Raw genomic sequence first — 21,977 nt, forward strand, 5'->3', positions numbered from 1 at the left:
TGCCAGAATAAGTCCAAGAGAATGCAGGAGGATTTGGGAAGCAAGACGCAGCATCCACTCCTCACTTGGTAATTAGCAAACAGAGGGAGCAAGCTAGTAGTGATGGCATAGAGACTTCGACTGTATCCAGAACTAAAATTACTAAATCAGATGAAAGACTTCACCTTTTGGTGTGTAAGGATTCTGAAACAGAACACTGAGACCATAGTCACAAATCTAGGTTTGATTTCTTAGTGAGGTTGATGCTTGGAAGAATGTGGATTTTCCTGGCAGATATTGTACAGTGCCTCCAAAATAAACTACTCGAATAAACCTGAACTCTGGGGCAAAGGTGCTCTTAGATGTCGACTGAATATGCAGAGTTAAAACTCTTGCCATGGTATTTTTTTATGGTTAGATGTGTAAAGTTGCTTTTTGCTTCATTTTTCAAGGCAATGTTATGGCTGTTCTCAATATCTAATCTCCTTTCCACACTATATTTTTTTTGACATTTCTACCTATCAGAAGGTTACGTTGGTTGCTTTTGCTTTCATTTCCCTTTTTCTTTCACTTCTATGTGTATTCCTACGCATTTGTTTGTTCTCTTTCCTTGAAAACATTATTCACAGATTTTTGCTTAACTTTTATCTTATATATCTATAAACAAATTTATCTTTATGGTAGGTGCAAATAAAACATTCAAAGATTTTTAGTTTTGGGGGTTTTTTTTGTGAAATGGGCTTTTTCTCTTTAAGGCCATTTAGCCTTCCACTTGGCTCTGATTTCTGTGCTTTCACTTTGGCAATGAGAAGTAGCCAAGCGTCCAGAATTTTGATCAATCATCTCCAATCTTTTCCTGCCCTACAAAGAAAGTGCAATGCACATTTTCATTTAACTCTGTTTATATCTTTTGTATTACCTGTGACATTACCATAATTCAGTTTGAATACTCCAAAACTTCATCATGAGCCTGTGAGAATAATCTGAGCTCATTAACCACCAGCACTAATGTTATGTTAATTAACTATTTCACTGAAAGGTACAAGAGAAATGGCACAGATTCCAGATTTGGTCTCCTTCAAAACACAAGTCTTGCTGGCAGTTTGCACTTCAGTTGAAGAACAATCATTGTTTTGTCATGCCTATTGTTTTAAATAGCTGCATATTTGCAACTATGAGGTTTGCCATTTTAACTATGCCAAGAATTAGACTTTTTTGGTGTTGTCAAAAAAAACTTACTGCAGCCTATACAATTTCCAAAATTTTTGGTTACTTGAAGAAAATATGTTGTCATGCTGTTCAATATGTAAATTGCAATTTGTAAGCCCAATATCAAGCTGCTTCCTATTCTTATTCCTGATGACACAGTTCCCACTATTTTAGGCCTTCAACATGAACTAGTTATTAATAACAAACAAAAATAGCTCTTAGTAACTACTGGTAGCTTCATGTGCACCTGATTTGTAGATCTGATTTGATACTTAACCAATTCAATAGAGTTTTAAGGAACTGATTTGTTTTTTCTGACTGCAGTAAAAGCCATGTTGCATCCTACACTTTCATAGGAGTGAGAATAAGACCTTTGTTTTTTCAAGTTCCCATCTGGAAAGTGATTTTAACTATCCTTACTACCTTCACAGGTCTAAATGTGTTAAATCATTACATATTTGCATATCTCTCTGAAAAATTAGAGAACAACAACAAAAAATTAGAAAAAATAAGAATCTACTTAAGAGTTAGCATAATAATATGCTGTTGTCTAATTCATAAATGCCTGTAATTTCCCATTCAAAACCTGAAGACTTCTTACTGATAAATATAAATATGAAGTGTAATTTTTTTGGGCATACACAAGTTTCCCCAGGGAATACAGGATTTAAATGTGCTCATGATCTAAAATACAAACACTCAGAGACAGTAAGCATGAAGTATTAGTCTCTTAGAAACTAGATATAAACACAACAATTAACTGTTCACGATTCCTTTTGTTTATTCAAATCACTTCTGGCAGTTGGTTACACCTCCAGCTTTCTTAGTAACCACAGAAATGAAAAGAGAGGCTCAGAATTATGAAAGAAGAATTATGCAATGAGGCTGTGTACAAGCTCACCAAAGTGTCCAAACAAAAGGCGATTCTGGAAAGCAAGACCAGAAACTATTTATACAACTAAGTCTTCTCCCTTCCACAATACATTGTGATGGAAAAGCATTGGATTTTCTGTTCCTGAGACAGTCAGTCAGATAGAAGGAAAAAAAAAATCTTCTGTCTCTCTGGGAAGCAGAAGCTTCACAGTAAGATTCTGATCTTTGTATTCAAAGAAGGTTTAATTTAAATGAAAAAGCAGCAATCTAATACTTTATTACAGCTATTGTTTTTTGGTAGGATTGATGTATATTTTAGAAATGTAAATGAGGTTATCACAAGACTTCACTTTTATATAACGGACATGGCACCAAAGAACAAAGTAGTAATTCCAGGATAGTCCACTGCCTTTAGCTTGCAACTGAGGGCAAGTATTTAGGTTTAGAAATATTAACTGTGTTGAGGGTACTAAATACATTTACAAATAATAGATTTCTAATTTATGAATGCTAATGTAATTGAAGATTTTTAATCTTCTTTATTTCTATGTTTATAGATCAGATTACGAAGTACTTAGGTCTTTGAAGTTTTATATCTCTAAAGAGGTTTAAAAAAATGCACATAATGCCTTTCTATGGCAATATCTATCTCTAGGTGCCCCTTTTCAAATCTTATTCTTCCTGCATTGTACAACTTCAGTAATGCAAAGCAGCCATAAATCCAGGTTAATTAGCCTTATGTCCTGTCTAATCAGTCTCAAACCAGGGCATGATTATCAACGTTTTATTACTGTAACTCACATCAGCTAACAAAACTCTATGCCCAGAAGACGTCTGCTAACAGAGCAGTTTGATCACATTTGCTTTTTCAATGAACTGTGATTTATCATTGCATAGTCCCACCTCTGTCTCTTCTGTCCATAAGCTTGACTTTCCTTAAGCATCACTTCACCTGCACCATGGCTGGAGTTTCTGTGACAATGCACTGGGGGAAAAGTACCAGCTGGGCTGCAAATGTCAGAGAAGGGTCCATTCCTGAACATTACTTTCCTCATTTGGATAGGAGCACAAGCTTTGTGACTATCACAAAAAGAAAGTTCTTGTCCTTCTTACTGTAAAAAGGCACACCAGCTTCATCTGCCTGTGAACAGCACAGCAGTATCCAGACTGCAAAACAGCACTTAAGTACATAGACAATCTAAGAACAGAGAATGATTGGGCTGCTACAGTGACCAGCTAAGTAGCTCCTAACTGCTGTATCTGGTGATGCTGATTCTCAATTTTCTCCTAAAAAAACATCTGGTGTTTCGAGACTAGCCAGTAAACCTATCAGGTGGTGAGGTTTGTTATTGTTACTAACAGGAGTCAAGTAAGAGAGAAAATTCACCTCTATCTGCAACTGTCTACTAAGCAACCATCAGTTTGCAGCCTCAGATCTGACTCTGTACCACGAATGGCTGTCACAAACCTTGAAAAGCCCAAGGACTTCTTGGCAAATGAAACAACGAAATAGAAACCCTGTCCAAAACAAACAGAATGAAGAGTTAGGCCTCTACACAAACTCAATTGTAATAATGATGATTTACTTCAATTTCCTTGAGAGAATGAAAACACAATCCAAAAACTGACTTTATCTCAAATAACCATAATTTCTTATCAACAGTCGAGTCTAAAGACTACAGTCTCCACTCCTAAGTGAGCTTTTTTGTAATTTTTTCTTTTCATCCATTAGACATTATAAGCAAGAAAATATTTTGCTTTGCTTTGCTACACTGGCATGGCCTCATATCTTCTTGAGTACTGTGATCCTGTACGTAAGGTGGTTTGGGTTTTTTTTTCCCTCCAAGACCGGAAAGCTAACAGTAATACTCTTCGCCTACTACTGCTGTTATAGTTCATTCCCCTCACCTTAAGGAAAGAAGATTTTTCCTTTGTTTTAATGAGCTTAAGATAAAGCCTTTACAGAACAGCTGCTGCATTCACAAGGTCTGGAAGCGAGTAGCTTTCTCACAATAGCACCTTGAGCAAAGTACAGGAAGTCCACAATGACATATGGTTCTTGCACTATACGGTGAAGAACCTGTACCTCTCCAGGCATGTCAATGATAACCGCCAAGCAAGCTGGTGGAAGCATGACAGCTTATGCATTTATGACAAGCTACATCAGCTGGCCTGTATGGTGCAGAGAATCTAGGAAGAATACAACATATTTGTCCATTTCAGCATCTCTGTAAGGGGAGGATGAATTTTCCCTGGGAATTATGCCGGCATAGCTACAAAAAACTCCTCAGTGATTTGGGTAAACTAAATTGTAACTCGCATTCTGCAGCAAATGCTATGTGGATACAAGCTGTTACTAAATGTTCCAGATGCATCTGGTATCAGGTTGAATACAAGGACAGTCTTTAGCTTTCAGACTCATAGGTTTTGCAGGTTTGTGTCACAAGCCCAACCATGCTTTAAAGAGATTACATACATTCTCCATAGACACTTAAACCAACGTGCATCAGTAAGGGCATAATCCTCTTATAAGTACTAAAGACTATGTAACAAATACTAAAATGTAATTACATAAAATTTAGTGAAATTACAGTAAAAGAAGCCTCAAGAGTTATATCTCAATATGCTAACGTTTACATTCCATATAATGACACTCCAAACAACATTTCACAATGCTATATGTTAACAATCATGTTTCTGCAGCAGGGAAAGTATGAGATGCAGGTAAATCAGAGAGAGAGTGAGAGTAGGCTGAGGTGTGGGGTTTGGTTGCCAGGTAGGCTATGCCAGGGCTGGGCTGGAGCCCAAGAGGAACAGTCATCACCATGTAGTAAGTCAGCATTACTCCTTCTTCCATGCTTACCTGGAGGTTACTCATCTTCAAACATCTGCTCTTCTACTAGCTCCCTAACAGTTCTGATACTGAATTAAATAATCACTGAGAACCCCAAATAAACCAACACCTGTTCAATGGGAAGGATGAAGGCTATCTTTTACAACTAGCCCAACTAGCCCTAGTTCCTTCACTCATCTTCTGAAATAAACATTATATGTGGATTGGTTCTAAACTAACTTCTACTAACAAATGAGAAAAATGAAACATATACCACCAAAAACAAGCAAACAGAATTTCAATATAAAAATTAGCTGTGCAATTAAGTAATCAGTTATAACTTCCTGTAAAATGTAATATATTTCAAACATCTCTTCTTAGATTAACATGAAGAAATAAATTCAAAATAGCTAGGGAATGGGGTTTTTTTGTATGTGTGTGATTTCAGGGTTTCTTTTTTCCCTTCTTGCTTGCTTGCTTCCTTTCTTCGCTTTAAATAGACTATTGGATTCTTAATAGGCTGTTGACACTCCTTCATAAGGCTCCTTCTCATCTTAGATAAAAGAACAAGTAGCCTGTTTTCTTGCACACAGTAATAAATGATTCACTTGGATACATACAACTGCCATATAAAAAAACCTCAGCATGAGTCTAAAATTAGATTCTATGATATGACTCATAAGGAGAAGCTTTGTGACAAAAACTAGGGTATTTTTAAGCAAATGAATTCTAAAGTGCAAAATAAAAATTGCATTCTAAAAATAGTCTGTGGAAGAAACTGCTAATAATTGTTAGGTGTTATAGTTTATCCATGTGTTTTATCTGCTCTCTAAAGTATATTATCATCCTGATAATTAAAGATGGTGAAGCTTTTAATTTCCACAAAAGAGCAAAACAGGACTACAGGAAAACAGCAGAACTTTCTCACTGAAATATTTTGTCTTTACACTACAGAAGTCTCTGTATCAATATACAAGCATCACCAGTAACAATTCCTCTACAAAACTATTTTCATGCTTCTTAAATAGTAACTAGGGGCAAGAGACTGCAATTCTCAGTTCCACCAGTATTGAAAACCAGCAGATATGGCATTCCAAAAGGGACGGTTATTTATGATGAAAATTTGATATATTCAAATTTAGTAATACACCAAAATGTACAAGATGTATTGTAGGAAGACACTACAGCACAGCTGTGAGAAGATAAAGTTTATTTTTTTCAAGTCTACAGTACATTCTAATATAAACCAGAAATTATTTAGATGTCGCAAAACAGATAGATGACAATTGTCATAGCTTGCATAGCCTTACATCATAACACTTTGAAGATATTTTGCTTCCCATTACCCCCAGCCCAATGGTATTACTATAATAACTGTCTGTCTAGCAGCCTGTCAGACTAGAGGGGGTGCTCTCAAAAATACTCACCACCATAATATTTTCCTTCTCAAAATCTTTATCTTCACTAAACTCTCAAAATGTACACATAATTGTTTCTATTTAGACTTCTTACAATATCACCCCTTTCACACCAATATCAAGTACAGCAGATGTTATTTTAAGATAAAGTGTTAACTGAAAACAGTTTTTGGACCTCAGACAGGGATGTATCACAACCAATGTTAAACAGCTGCAGTGTGGATGCCTACATATGAACCTGTCAAACTCAACCGAGAAGAGCTAGCTGCTGAAGCTCATTTATACACATTTGTATAACACACAATTTGCCTGGCATGTTTTGGATATCTACTACATTTCAGAAGCCCCATTTTTAACCACTGCTTACAAAACAATCCAAGGAAGATCCTCTTGCATTTTACGTCCTGCATTTTGTGTATATGAATCCTGTCCTCAGAGTTTAAATAGCTAAATATAAAACCAGAAAAATTTCAGTTTTTGAATTGTTCCTCCAGAACCAAATGAAAGCAATCTCAATGTGGGATACTACCAAGTCAAACATTTTCTGTCCTAACTATGTACTTTATCCCAGATGAAAATTGAAAACAATATGTTTTTATTAAATAGAAACTCGAATGCAAATGCATGCTTCTCATTTTTACTACTTTTGTGATCTTTAATGTTTTTTTCATGGTTGACCATAAACCAATTGGAAAGAGATGCACAGATTAGTTTACCAACCTGTGAGAAGCCTCCTGTGCTCACCAAAAATGCAATTAAGGAAAATATATGTAGGAATATGTTTATTTACACTATATTATTAATCTGGGAAAAAATAAAAGCAATGTAAAAGTGTAAGCTATGAGATTGCAATATTAAGTTTTAAAAATTATTTTAAATCACTAACTTGCCACTTCTTAACAAATAAAAAATTCTAAAAATAGAAAAAAAGGACGATATTTCACTAAAGAAATTCTGCGTTGCACTGACTGCCCCAGGACTATGTTCTCACTCAGGAGAACAGAAAATGAAAGTTAACTGTCATCAGGAAATTTAAAAAAAAAAAAAAAAAAGGTTCTTTCCACTGAGATACTTATTGCTCTCTATGACAAAACATTCTAATACAACACCATACCCTGAATTCCATGCGTACTTTAGTCATTTGTGCTACCAGTGAAATGTTTTGATTGCATCCTTTCCTCTCTGCTTTTGGAATACTTATAGGTAGCTCAGAACTTATCTTTTCCAGCAATACATCAGATTATTGCTGTCAGATGCCTTGGTCAGAAGTGGATTCTCACAAGACTTGTTTCCATATGCATAAACCAGAACTAAATACTTCGAGCAATAGCGATTTTACAGCTAGCCTTAACAACTTTCATTGTCCAATGTTAACTAATATCCAATCTGAATACCTTTGGCTGCAGTCTAACCCTTTCACATTTTTGTGCTAGTAAATGACAATACTTGATCTCTTTTTTTGTTCTTTTTTACTCTTCAATGATTTTCAGCTACATTTTTTTTCCAGATATCATAACCTTCACACACAAACTTCATATTTCAATATTTTGTTCTGAAATAACATTCACTTAAATTTTCTCACACTGAAAAAAGCCAAAAAAAGATTGAAATCAAGCTTTAATTCCTCTTTTTCAGTAACATGTGGATTGCAATGTTACTGATTCCCAGTTCTTCATTTAGATTTACTTGACCTCAGGTCATATAGTCCACAGAGTCAAGAGAGTCAAAAGAGTCTATTTTCCCTTAATGTACTGACAATGAATAATGAATTGCCTTAGTTACAAGACCTGCTCATCTGAGCAGCTAATAATTTACACTAGCACCTTTTGTAACTGAAGAATCTTCAGAATCCAAGAAAGCTGCAGAATCTCACTGAGGCACTGCAGGGGAGTAAAGGATTGTGAAGAAAAGACAGCAGCACCAGGGCTATATGGAAGCACTATACACTAGCAAACTGGACAGAAGAAAACCTTAACAGACTTAACAGTGATTGTCCTGTAACATTATCTTGTCTCAATTGCTGTACTTTATACACCCTGGAAGTGTTTTATTGAATGGAGTTAAAATGGATAGCGGTCTCAAAATACCAGCAACATGAGAGTAACTTGATTGGGGTGGCATCTATGTTAAAACTAGTGCTAACTAAATTTTTGTGATCTACTATAGATAAGGACTAAAATATCCTGCTTAACTAAAGGGACCACCCAACAATGAGCAACAATACCACTCAAAAATTTCTACCCAGCACAGAGTACTCACTGAAAATCTGGAAGAAACAAATAGAGGGAGGGAGAAGTGGGAATAAGAAAAACATGCATATTGTTACTGTTCAACATCACCTTACAAGCCTGTAAGAGCAATTCAGCATATAGGAGTGGCAAAGTCCAGAAGAATGGGTCACTTCTGGTCTTGGGTTTTTTTCAGAACAGTGTGATTGTGACTGCAGTTTGCTTGTAACAGTGTAGTACTTACAGAAAAGACTGAATTCTGTGATGGTAGAGATTACAAAGAAAAACAGGTTCACTACGTTGTCTTCCAGCATTCCTTGCTTTGATTTTTTCAGCTATTAAAAATGCTCTAAGAATCTTTAGTGTATGGCCAGCTATACTGCTAGTGAAACTTGCATGTCCTGTAGGCCAAGGAACAGTGGTTTTGTGTCCACTGGCATTTATTTCCCTGGGTAATCCCAAAGCCAATCCCAAGAACATAAATTGGTGGTGCACACCAGCTCTGTATAGGTTTTGTGACTGCTTTTATAATATAAACAACTAGGAAACAAAGTACTGTAGAAGACCCAGGCAGGATGGACCTGGCAGACCCTGAGCTGCGAGGAGGGTAGGTAGCACTGTTCAAGCAAGGGCTGAGGGAAAGATAAGCAGTAAGCAGAAGCTAGTGGAAAGATGCTAAATGCAGCTAACTGTATGTGTCTAGCAGAAGTGTGAGATAGAAAAAAACTATGACTTCTGTGGATTTATCCTTACCTTCCCAACTACAATTAACCTTTCCTTGGGGCCACCTCTTCTCCAGTTGAAATAGCAACTCTTCTGCAACACTTGCCTTTTATATATGTTATAAAATTTGCGCAAGTAAAAGATAACAGGAAGGATTTTTCCTTCAAAAACATACCCTTATTAATCAAAATCCAAGTGACAAGGGATTATATTCCTTCTGGAGAGGCCTGTCATTTTTACTTGAGTTCAGGTTGAGCTATATTGAATAGCCCTATGTCTCAATTTTTATTAGGAGGGTAGAGAGGATTAAGTTAGAGACATTAAATCTTACTCTCAGTGCCTACCTCTCTCCTGTGCCCTTTCTGGCTCAGACTAAAGGAGTAGCTCTTCCATTCTTCTGGGCAGAGAGAGCAATATCACAATAAGCCTTTGCTTGGAAACCATGAGATAAGACAAGCTGTATACACACCAGCATGCAAACCCACAGCCCAGCACACTACACGTCTTTATGATTGTTTGTCCCAAGTAGACTTCTGAGGCAGTGATATACAGTCTTTCAGAAACTCTGTAACATTTACAGAGTGTATTGCAGGTGTCATAATCACCAAAGTATCTGAAAATATTTTTATTTAAAAAACCCAAAACTTAACACTAGAGCAAACTTTGCTGCTCTCTGACAGTTTTGAGGAGAGCTGATGGAATTGCATTCACTTACAGTACGTATAGCTAGGTTTTCAAACTTAGTGTTGAAAATCCTAGAGAAGAGTGGCATATTTCTGGTCTTCCCTAAACTCTCCCACCACACACGCTTACTGTAAACCTATGAGGTGAATACGAGGACAACAGCGTGGAGAAGAGTGAACAGCTTGCTTTACCTCTCTCACTCAATGTCAGCAAATTCCCAGCACTGACATTCTATAGCACTCTGTGACAGTGTCACACAAGAACTCCCCTCTCATAACTTATGGACAGGTAAAAAAGCAGGTGTTGTAAAGCACACCTGCTGCTTGGCAGTGACTGGGGATCCTCCAGGCCATCTCTATTCCTGTTACACCATGAATATTGTCAATTCCACTCTCACCTTGAGCTATGCACCTAGCTCCAGCTGCAACAGTTCTGGACAAACATATCAAGAAATAGCTCTATGTTCCTATGTCCATATCTGCTCCTATTTCAGCTGATTATAATCCTGAAAGGTAGAACAACCTTAATTCACAATGGCTAAGGTAGTTGCAGTGCAGCTTGCCTGCTCATCCATAATGCAGAGCTACAGACTAAAAAAAGACTTAGGCTCCAGGGTTGGCACTGGTGATTTATTGAAGTAGTGCTTCTGCAGCAAAACTCAGATCCCAGCAATATCAAGCTGAACTGACTTTGTATGAGAAGCAAAGAATCTAGTTACAGCTTCAAACTGCCATGCAATGCCAAATTTGCATTTATTCCATATATTTTCTTCTAAACTGTCTTCACTTAAGAGGTCATTTAATTATTTTTGCTTTATTTCCAAAAAGAAAAACAAACCACAAACATACAGTACACTGAACTAGATGTCAGATTTCACTGGAGAAAAATATGTAAAATGAAAAAGTATGTAAAAAAAGCAAAGTGCAAACAAACAGAATAGACTTTTTGTCAACAGCTTTACAGATGTTTAGAAAGTTACTACATAACAGTGTTATAATTAATAGCCCACATACTCTGTAAATACATTCTACAGCATCCTCCTTAGTCATTGCTTCAGAGTACTAGCCTGGATAATCTTCCCTAAACACAGCTCAGCTCCTTGATCCTTTCCTTTGCAATATGTCCCCATAACCTTTGAGCACCTCTGCTATTTCTCACATGCACTTCATGTTCCTTAGAAGGTCTCACAGTTTCATAATCATTTCATTGCTTGATTCAAATCTCTCACTTTTTTTTTCTGGGATCTTCATTAAGAACACGACTTCTTTCAATTATATTGTATACTGAGATAGATATATATCTATATATATACACACATACACAATGTACTAAGATCCCTGTCTGCTGTTCTGTGAGCAAGGTTGCCTTACTGTACTCTCACATTCTTCCATTCATTTGTGTCTACCTGGAGTGTCTTATCCTAATATTAAACAACAAATTATATGGACAGGGAATATTTCTTCACTCTATGTGGGAACTATGAGTGCCATTGTGCAAGCACGTGGCCTAAGAATTAGCAAATTAAATAAACAAATTTTAAAAAGCAAGGATGAAGTAACTGTACAAAAGGCTAAGAAACACCAAGCAATTTCAGAATTGGAGAAGTGCTGTGGCATGTTGAAATACGACAGACTCTGCATCTTTATTTATTCTTTTATTTACCTACTGAGGCTACATGAAAATTATCCCAGGCTACTTGTATCTAGTGGCTGGGAAGCTTAATTCAGATATCCTGAACTGAAAAACAATAAATGGAAGGAAAAGCCATGGGGAGATAAAGCTTCCAGATTTAGAAGATGTAGAAGAGGGCAGCAAGAGCTCTACGTATATGAACTTTTGTTGAGGACAGTGGAAGCTGGTGTAAAACGGTAAGAGGTCAGAGATTTATGATCAATTTTAAAAGTTAACAGAGTGAAACCTACAGCAGCACCAACAACTTGTTTCTAGTCAGCATTGTTATTTGAAAAAACACTCTGAATGCAAGCTTTTAGGTGCAGTATACTTTCTAAAAAATAAGACTATAACTTTATTTAATAATGCTTCATTATAAGAACTTAAAACCATAATGAATACTGCAAAGACATCCTGTGATGTGTTACCTAAAAAGTCACCAACTTCAGCACTTATGATCTCATTGAGCTGTGAATTCTTCAGTGCTTAACAATATAACGAGGTACAGTTCTTGTTTGGAGACAGCACATATTGCTAAACTAATAAATAATAGTTTATCAGTAGAGTAGATCTACCTGTAGACTTCATAGTTGAGAAAAGACTAGATAAAATTTCTATTCTCTTTTCTATGAGAAAACTGACGTACAACCAGGTCACATGGAAGAAACAGAGCCAAAGCCTCATAATCTTCAATCCAGTGTCCTGTCCCATGGATCCACGTTCATAGCATCAGCTGCTTTTAAACACTATCTTTTAATGCTACACCAACGGATTCATATAGATATACTGCAAATATTTTCCAGTAGATACATTAAGAATTGGTATTTCAGAAATAAGGTCCAGACTGTGCACTGTAGAAAAAAACCCAGAAACCTCCATTTATGAATAGATGGCAGAGTGCACCAGCCCAAGATAGTCTCTTACCTTGAAGTCGTTGCATGACATTGGCAATATCTCTAGATCGTGCCACTAGTCGGGATGAGGCCATGATCTCTTTGCAGCAAATCCACTTCCCCTTAACAGCAATTTTCCTCCAAGCTGCTGAGCTCAGTGAGATGAGGATCTTGGACAGGTTCCTTTCACTGTTCAACCCTCAGCCCTGGCACAGCATACCTGGGTCAATCAGGTGCCTCCAGTCCAATGTCAGCCCTTACAGGGCTGTGGAATAGCACAGGCGAGCAGTCTCAGCACCTGAGAAAGAAAGTATCAAGGCTTAGAAGGAACTTATACTATCTCTGCAAAAGTCTGAGTCTATTTTAACATTTAAAGAACAGTATGTCTTTAGCCCATAGCGTACACCCTAGCCAGAGACACAATTAATGCTGAAAGCTTTCTTGGCCATCATCAGAAGAATGAAGCTGCAAAAATAAGTCATTAAACACAATTGGCAATGCACCAGACATCAATGCTTTTCTGAGGATGCTTGTGGATGTTGTTTTAGAAATAGCAATAATGTTATACGTATTAAAAGTAATACTGTAATACTTCTTAATATAAACAATGTTGGGTGTAAAGGAGAAGAAATGAAATCACTTGTAAAATCTCAAAGCTGTGTAACTCTTATTCTATTTCACCTTGCTAGAAAGGAGTCAGGAATAGTAGTAACTCATTGATCAAGATAATCCCTAACTCCACTGGACTATGTCCTCCAATCCAAAATAATGAGACTCATATACTTTATGATTAAATTGTATTTGTATTCACTTTTCTAATGTATGACGATGTTGAATTTTTGATCATTTAATATCAAAAGCTGTGAACTAGAACTGCCACATGAACTTAACACTCTTTTAACTCTAATAAGGTTGATATGACTATAAATTTGGTCCAAACAACCAAATCAAACTAGATTGTTCAGATAATGTTATCATCTTATCTTCTGAGAAAAAAGTACACATTGTGTATTGATGTATCTGTTTTCCCATGAAGAAAGAACTAAGAATATAGACACCAAGAATAATGGGAGTCATAATACACACACTGGGTGCATCCTAAATATGATATACAGTTGATCAATACCAAAAATATAAGTGCATTTATTGGCTCTGTGCATTTCTTTCTCTTCCTGGCCCCGAAGTCTGTCAGAGAAGAGAGTCCTCTAATGTTGGGCAGACAAGCCTCTAGGCTGCACTGCTTTAGTCACATTGAACTGTCCCAAAGAACCTGTGTCCATATGTCAGGGCTGCCAGAGGAAATCACGTTTCAACAATTCCTATTCTGACCCTTCAAACTCTGCTTAACTCAAGGGACAACCTGCTTTCCCTCTTACAGCTGTTTTTATTGTATGTTTACCTTATATTTTGGATACATTTGCTCTGCTTAGGTCAGCAGACCCAAGCTAGCTTTAAATTAGTGATGCTGAGGGAAGCAAGCTTTTGATGGATCAAGGTATAGAACAGACTGTAAAGTTCAGCCATGGGACATGGGCTGCACTCTTATGTGCTCTGGCTAGACTGCTACCAACACCTACTTCAAACATATTACTGCTATTTTTACATATGTGTACACTTTGCACAAGATATCTGGATGCTCATATCCTCACACTCTTCCCTTATGTGCCTGCTCTCTCCTTCAGAAGTCTTTTCCCTTCCCATCCCCTTTCCATGTTCCAGGCTGTGCCTCGCATCCTTCTCAAAAGTGCACAGAGACTGTGCATATCAGTCACTATTTCTCAAACACAGAAAGGGACTCTGGCAGCTGGGAAGTCTCACTCCCGCAACAGCTAGGCACAAGAAGGTGTCACTATCATACCTCTCAGCTTCAACACTGTCTCAGGCTGACGATCTGGGCCCAGCATTGCTAAATCACTGCATAGAGCACCAATAACCAGAGCTTTATTCCAAACAGTGCCTGACTTGGTGAACAGGGAGCAGAAGGAGGTTTTCAGTTGTTTGTGTCCCCATATGTCAGCTTGATGAACTTTGTCTCCTTTGCAGTATCTACATGAAACATCAGGTTGTCTAGCCCCATCTTAATCAGAAATATTAGCAACCTACTGGGCTAAAAGAAGCCCTTTTTCTTCAGTAGTGGCACTGCTAACATTTTGAGCAGCACTGTAAGCGAGGTATAGCGACTTTTAATAGAAAGCTACTAGACTAATTGTTGGACAAAGATAAGGGATATTAAAATGCCTTGTCTGACTGTTTTTGGGCTAAGAGCAGCAACGATACCAGAATACCAGCCCACTCACACTGTGATGGAGCTGGTGTAAATCAGCTGTACATGAAAAGTTTTAAAGAAAAATGCTGATCTAACTCTGAGTAAAAAGTGTCTGGGAAACTGTAATGAAGATATATGTTCAAGCTATTCATACAGCAGATTGAGTCACTATGTGACTTATAAACAGAAGACTTGCAATTAATAATTTATCTATCTGATATTAAATTATATGCTGCGTAAGAAGAATCTGCAGTTCTAAATATGGCTTCTTCTTTGCAAGCAGTGAGAATTGACTCATTTAAAGAAGACACTAAGTTAGTACAGGTAGGATGGAGAAATTCTCATGTGTAACTCCACAGGAAGAAAAGTACATCTCAAAGCACAGTGCAGACATCAGCAAAACAGATGAAACAAAGCTTCATGTACCCTTCTCACATGTCTTCGGTCAACTTCTAAAGCTCCATAGGACAAGAAGACCTACATGCATGGTCAGCTATTCAATGTAATGTAGAAAGGAATTTTTCCTATAAATATGTACAGTCTACAATAAAAAAAAAAAAAAAAAAAATCTTTTTTCCTGCTGAAAGATTAGGTTTTTCAGATTTGTAAACATCAAAATATTAATTATTCTCATAGTTGTCACACGAAATCATTTGTAATAAATGGAATATTTTTTTAATTTCAATGCCAGACAGAAAGGTCTTTCTTCAGATGGATATGTTTTCAAAATGAACAGGGTTTTTTTATAGCGTATGGCTTAAATCTCTGAAAATCTTAGCCTGAAAGACTACATGAACTATTCCGTGCTTTGGAATTCAACAAGTGATTATTCATTATTATTAATTTTTGGTCTGAGCATACAGAGAAATGAATACACAAACATGAAATAGGTTTAGTTTTGCATATAAATTATTTTTTTTTTAATTACATTTACCACTTATCTGGATTTAATAGATAAAGTTACATTTACACCATTTTCTTACATTAATATCCTGGTACTCTTTTAGATTAAATGAGGAAACATGAACTTCTCGCATATAAAAACCATTAGGCCTAGCAGTCTGCTATACTAATATAAAGTTTACAATTATCTGGATTGTACTGTTTCTCTCTTCAAATGCCAGAAAAGTAGAATGTCTGTTCTATAGAAACGACAAGAAAAACATTAAATCTATTATGGGTTACTCTTTCCAGGTTCCCAGTGTAATTTGCATTTTTCTGTTGTGCTCAGGAATGCTTTGAATTATCTGCAATTAAAAAAGATAATATATTTTCATTTTATTGGTAAACCTAGACTACCATTGGCAAGACTAGGTTGTATTTTATGTTTTAGTTCTTAAAAGTTTACAGAACACATTAAAGCAAAACAGACAGTCCTGTCAGCAGCATAGTTCTAGAAAACCAAAGAGACATCTGCTAGGTGCAGACAACATATAAGTTGTTCAACAATAGCTGAAGAGAAATTTGAACAAAAAAAAAAAAAAAAGAAAAATTCTCTGACTGTCTTTCATTTTGGCACAAATTACAGATTCCTGCTACACTGGGCTGATGCCACATAGAACAGTCTGGAGAAGACTGCTACTGATGTGAAAGGATGGCTATACTCGAAAATAGTTTTAGACTTCTATAATCACTTGTTACACTGTCTGGAGTTAAGAAACTCCAGACAAACAAGGATAAACATGGATAAACAAGTAAATACATTGTTGAGAGTAAGAAATACACAGGTGGCAGGCAGTGAAAGGACTGTTTCTAACCTGGGATATGCCAAAAAGAGATATTCAAGAGGACAAATCCCAGAGCAATAAATTCAAGGAACTCCTGTAGCTTCAAACACTACTCAGATATATGAAATACAGTGAAATAACTAAAATAGCTGTAGCACATGAACTGAACTGAATCTTAGGAACGACAGAAATAAAATTAAGCACTGAAGCACCTTATATTTTAACAAAGAGCCAGACTTCCCTGCTGACAAATAGTGGTGCAGAATTGATCAAGTCAAAAAACAGCTCCAGGAAACTATTCTAAGTACCATTTGCTGCTGTACTGATAGAGGTCCACTTTGATCCACATGTTCTGTTTCTGAAACATAAGAACGCTGTAAAAGCTGGCAGAGTGATATATGCTGCAGGAACAGATGTGATCTATGAGACAGTAGTGATCTTTATGTTGATCGGGAATAAATAATTCACATAAAGGTAGGAAACAAAATTTTCTGAGGTCATTACTGCATTTTTAAACATCTGATAATCACAGAACCAGATACTTTAGGCTGGGTTTTAGTTAATAGTGGGGGGGAAAAAAAAAAAGCTAATCACAGAAAATAGCTCTGACTAAGGATGTGATCGATGTCATCCAGACTATTAGAAGAATAATCCAAAGCACATAAGCAGGTCAGGGGATGATCTAAACAGACAATGCTTAAAAAAATCAATAACAGTGAAATCAGTTACAGAAGTCAACTAGACTGAAAAGTAGTGTCTCCTCTGTGAAGCAGGCTAGGCATTTCTTTAAGTCCAAACTCCAGTAACTTCACAGCTATTCCGGGCAGGAAAAAACTGCTCCACACATAACTGGAAAAGGCAACATCAGTTGAGTTATACTAAGAAAGCAAAGGGAGAAAGCAAACAGTTCTTAGCCAGATAAGTAAAAACAAAATAAGAAAATAAGATCAAGTGGAGATTAATTTGCCTCAGGAAGTATTATACTGATTTTTCCACTGAAGAGGCACAACAAAAATGGAAACAACACCATTTGAATTAAAATCTAAGTTTAAAGTGGAAAAACTTGATAAAAATTATCCTAGAATATGGATACTTGTAGCTGGTGAATCAAGAATTCATTTGTAAACTTACTTGAATAAATCTGTCAAGGTGCAGGTAATGTCTACTGGATATATTAAAATTAGCAGCTAAGATGGAGTAGAGTGATCCAAAATGATTCTTATACTATCTTCAAAGAAAATGGGGGACCTCCTCACTGGACTTCCAAAATTCAAGCCAATAGAAGAGTCCTTTTGGTAATTGTTACAGATGTTTGAATCATAAATCCCTAGTTGTTTGCTTAAGTTCAACATAGCGCAAGTCAGTGCATGCTGGAACTTTCCCAAGTCTAAAGGGATATAACTGTGTCCCATATAAGATAATGGAAAACCCAATTCTGGCTCTGAAAGGTGTTTTTGATAGTTGAATGACAACACTGTCACTCTGTGCTTCCTTTCTCTACTGCTTGGATTGCTTTTGGGAAAAAAAAAAAAACTTGGAAAAAGAGACAGATTACAACCTTTGACAAAGAACACACTGAAACAGGAACACTGAAACAAGATGTTCTCAATGGTCATCCAAGCCCAAACAGGCTTGATGTTCAGAAGTTACCCAGAGGTACTGAACTTTGTTTTTCTTGGGGAGCATGGAAAGAAAGAGAGAGATAAAAGTTTGGAACATTTCTAGATCCACAGATTATGTCGGTTCCCCTGCTTATGCTTCAGCATTGTTTGGAGATTAACATTAATTCTTCGTTTTGCAGGAAGTTAAGGGTCGGCAACAGCAATTAAGAATTTGGGAGACTCAAGGTAATTTGCATACCTAAAATTTAAATCTGTGACAAACATAGCACATAATTTTTCCATGCTTTACTTCTAACTGCACTGTAGTACTTTACTTTTAGGATCCTAGTCATGTACAGCCTATGTATGTATTTACATTTCAGCAACTGAGCATTTTATTTTCTACTTTCTATTAGGTTTTGTGGAAAAACTGGCAAAAATCCAGTGGTGTGAAACTCTAATTATTGCCCCAAAAGCTTTAATTCCATTTGGACAGAATATGCAAAGTGTTCTAAGAGAAATAGAAAGCAGAGACTTGCTATTTTTTCAGGAAAATTGGCAGAACATACATTGTTACATATACTCAAGGAAAAGTCTTTCTGATATGAAAAGTTAAATACAGTGTAGACTACAGTATAGTAATCCTGGTATTGAAATTCTGCAGGAACGTATTATAGTTTATATAGATGTTGGTAACAGCAGGAGACTGGGATCAGTAGCTCATTACCTTCTACAAACACAGGATATAATCCTTGCCTCAAAGAGCTTACTATCTGCGCAGACAAAGACAGGCCAAGATTAAGATCAGAGGTCACAATACACAAGCAAATAGGACAGAGTGAAGTTTGGATGTAACGTGTAAGCTGGTAAATGGTAAGAGAGCCATTCTGATTTTTCTGTTTCATTATTGATGTGGCAACCAGGACTTCTGTGGCATAATATGAGCTATAGCTGAAGGCTCTTGCAAGGGTACATCTATAGGATAAAATAAGTCTGAAAGACCACTAAAATAGAAAACACTGAACCATCTCAGGAAAGGGTGGGTCAAATCAAGTTTGACATAAGCAAGTGTGCATCAGTTTTTTTGGTATTTCTGCACATCTACCAAGCAAGAAAGCTTAGCTGAAGTATAACTTGAGAGCAAGGAGCAGACACAGCTGCTATATGAATGGAAAAGCAGAACTACCTCTGTTTTCCTCATTAAATCTGTGCCTTTGAATGAAACAAAGGCAAAAGTTCAGTTGCTTCAGAGATGCACCACTGCTATTTTTGTTACCTCCAAGGAGACACAAGAGCTCTCAGGTTTTGTCACTAGCTAAGGAGGAAGTATGGAAATAATTGTTTGTTTGATGTACTTTCCCTATAACAACAGTCACTACTTGAAAACAAAGAAATTGAGCCACAACGGACTTCCTTTAACAAAGCGTTACTGAGATGGGTTAATGCCGTGTCTGTCCAAAAACACAAATGTATGTTTCCTGGGGCCTGATCCACCAAAGCCCTCTAAACCTGCAGCCATCACTGCTGTGCTGACCCTAGAAGTTGTCCAGAGACATATGCCTCTTTCAGTGCCTCACCCAGAAAGATCATTCTAGGGGCCAGGCATTCTTTCCTTCCCCCCAAATGCATTTAAGTCCTAACAGGGTCCTGCTCATCTTTCTCTGTGGTCCTCTGCTCTCCCTGACCTATTAACAAGATTAGTTTCTTTTAGCAGTGTACTTGCTGGCAGGCTGTATAACTCATCAAGGCTCTAGTGAAGTTCACAGAAAGATGTTTCTAAGTTCCCAAAGGACAAAAAAAGCCTCCTTTGAGGATTCTCACATTTAATAAAGAGAAAGTAATGCTGCATGAAGGTGACTATGAGATTATTGTGTCTGTATTAAGTGCAGCAGTCCACTACTAGAACCACAATTACTTAATTTAATGTTTTTTAAAAAAGTCTCATATGTATTTGGGTTCATCAGTTATTAATACCTATCCATTTGTATTTTATACTCAGCAACACAGAATTGCCATTGAGGTATATAATCTCTGACGGTAATATTAAACAAACAAATCCAGACACTAAGACCAGGAATTAAAAGGAAAGGATGGAAGTGGAGAGATTATTACTTATACTTTTACATCTAGCACAGTTGCACAGATAAGAATGTAATCATTCCAAGATGCAGCACCATGCTTATTCTGGAGAGCTCCTTTTTCCAGGAGAAACTTCAGTTCTTTAAGAAGTATCTTAAACATCCCACATGACAATGGGTACGGACTCTTACCAGAAAAGGAAAAAAAAAAAAAGTAACTACAAAATTGAACTGTATCTCAGAAACGAGTTTTGTCGTGTTATTCAGCACACAAGACTTATTACAACAAATAAAAAAGCATTGCTGCTTGTCAATTAAAATAGCATAAAAGTCTGATATTCCCTGTTTAGTGGCAATATTTTAACATAGATCATCAGCATTTATAGCTTGGGATCTACTTAAGTGTTAAAATGAACACAAGAGCCATGAAAATAATTAGCAGAGATGATAGAAAGCTGACAGTCCATCACTAGTAGTACTACAGGAAAAGTGTGTGCCTGTTAAGAGTCTTTCAACAGGCTCAGCACTTGAAAAGTGCTGGCAAGCAGCCAGAAACACCACACACTATGTCCCTACAAGACACATAGGTAGGTATAAATCCCTCACAGTTAATTCCTCATCAATTTCCAAAATCCGGGCTATTACATCAGACTACCAATAGTCCTTATAAGTACTTTTTTCCCAGCATGAATATGGTTGAAAATATGGTTGGCAAAATCCTAGTAACAACCTCCACTGTTATTTCAGCAGGTCTTAACTCTGGGGAGTTAGCATACATATCTGGGAACAGACAGACTCTATGCATCTTGGTTGCAGTGCACTTGTCCTTTCTGCATCATCACTGCACACAATCCAGCCTAAAACTGGCTTCTTAGAGGTGCAAAAGAATAGTCATATCTTCCTTGATTAACTACAATTTGGCCTGTAACTGAGCATAAACCCGGGTATCTCTGCAACACACACGTGCACTTTGTAGGGCGAACCACAGCCCGCCGCCGAGACTTCCTACCCCCTACTCTGAAAAGGCAAAATTTCGAATCCCCCCAAGAAAATGGACAAACTCCGCAATCACGGCAGCCAGTTTCGTATTCACCTCAAGACAGTCCGACCCCGGCAGGGAGGAGGGCGGTCTCTCGTTCCTAGCCACAGCGCAGCGACCCGCAGGATGAGCGCAGCGACCCGCGGGATGAGTGCGGGGACCCACCAACGCATCGGCCCCCGCCGAACTCCCCGCCGGGAGCCCCGCGGAACCCCCGCGTCCCTCCCCGGCCCCGCGCAGCCGCCGCCGCGCCCTACCTCAACCCGCCGTACCGCGCTGCTCCGCGCTGCGCCCGCCGCGGCTCCCTGGTTACCGGGCACAACACCCGCCTCGGCCCGCCCCGCCGTGCGGGGGTGTGGAGAGGGCGGCGAGCGGGGCGGCGGGTGCGGGAGGTGCGTGCGCCGTGTCCTTGCGACGCTCCTCAGGCCGCGGCCGCAGCCGCCTCCGCGCCGCAGCCCCGCCCGCCCTGCCGCCGTGCTCCGCAGCCTGCGGGCCCTGCGCGCATCGCAGGAGGGGGCCGCGCCCCGCTCCGCCCCGCTCCGCCCCGCCCGCCGCCGCTGCTGCCAGCTGCGCGTCCGGGGCAGCTGTGCTGTGAAACAGGGGGATGAGGCACGGGCTTCAGCCCCGAGCCTGGACAGCCCCGAAATGCGCTTTGGAGAGTGGCCAAAATATCTCGGAGAATGACTGTATCGACCTGTCACCCCCAATTACTATTACTAGTCTTATTACTACTATTATTGTTGCATTACATCGCG

At 38.1% G+C, this 21,977-nt stretch overlaps 1 protein-coding gene across 7 annotated transcripts in view; it reads right to left on the reverse strand.

The window, feature by feature from the left end:
- SYNE1 (spectrin repeat containing nuclear envelope protein 1) overlaps positions 1-21,662 on the reverse strand; it is a 287,050-nt gene extending 265,388 nt beyond the window's left edge. For all 7 annotated transcript variants that reach the window (XM_061988999.1, XM_061989000.1, XM_061988996.1 and 4 more), the window contains exons 1-2: positions 21,480-21,662; positions 12,543-12,809 (exon numbers count right to left, since the gene is read on the reverse strand). In XM_061988999.1, coding sequence (XP_061844983.1) covers positions 12,543-12,563 — 21 coding nt within the window. In that variant the 5' untranslated portion in view covers positions 12,564-12,809; positions 21,480-21,662. The remainder of the gene's footprint in view (positions 1-12,542; positions 12,810-21,479) is intronic.
- Between the last annotated feature and the right edge of the window lie 315 nt (positions 21,663-21,977).

This window comes from Colius striatus, chromosome 2, assembly GCF_028858725.1.
Source record: "Colius striatus isolate bColStr4 chromosome 2, bColStr4.1.hap1, whole genome shotgun sequence".
NCBI lineage: Eukaryota > Metazoa > Chordata > Aves > Coliiformes > Coliidae > Colius > Colius striatus.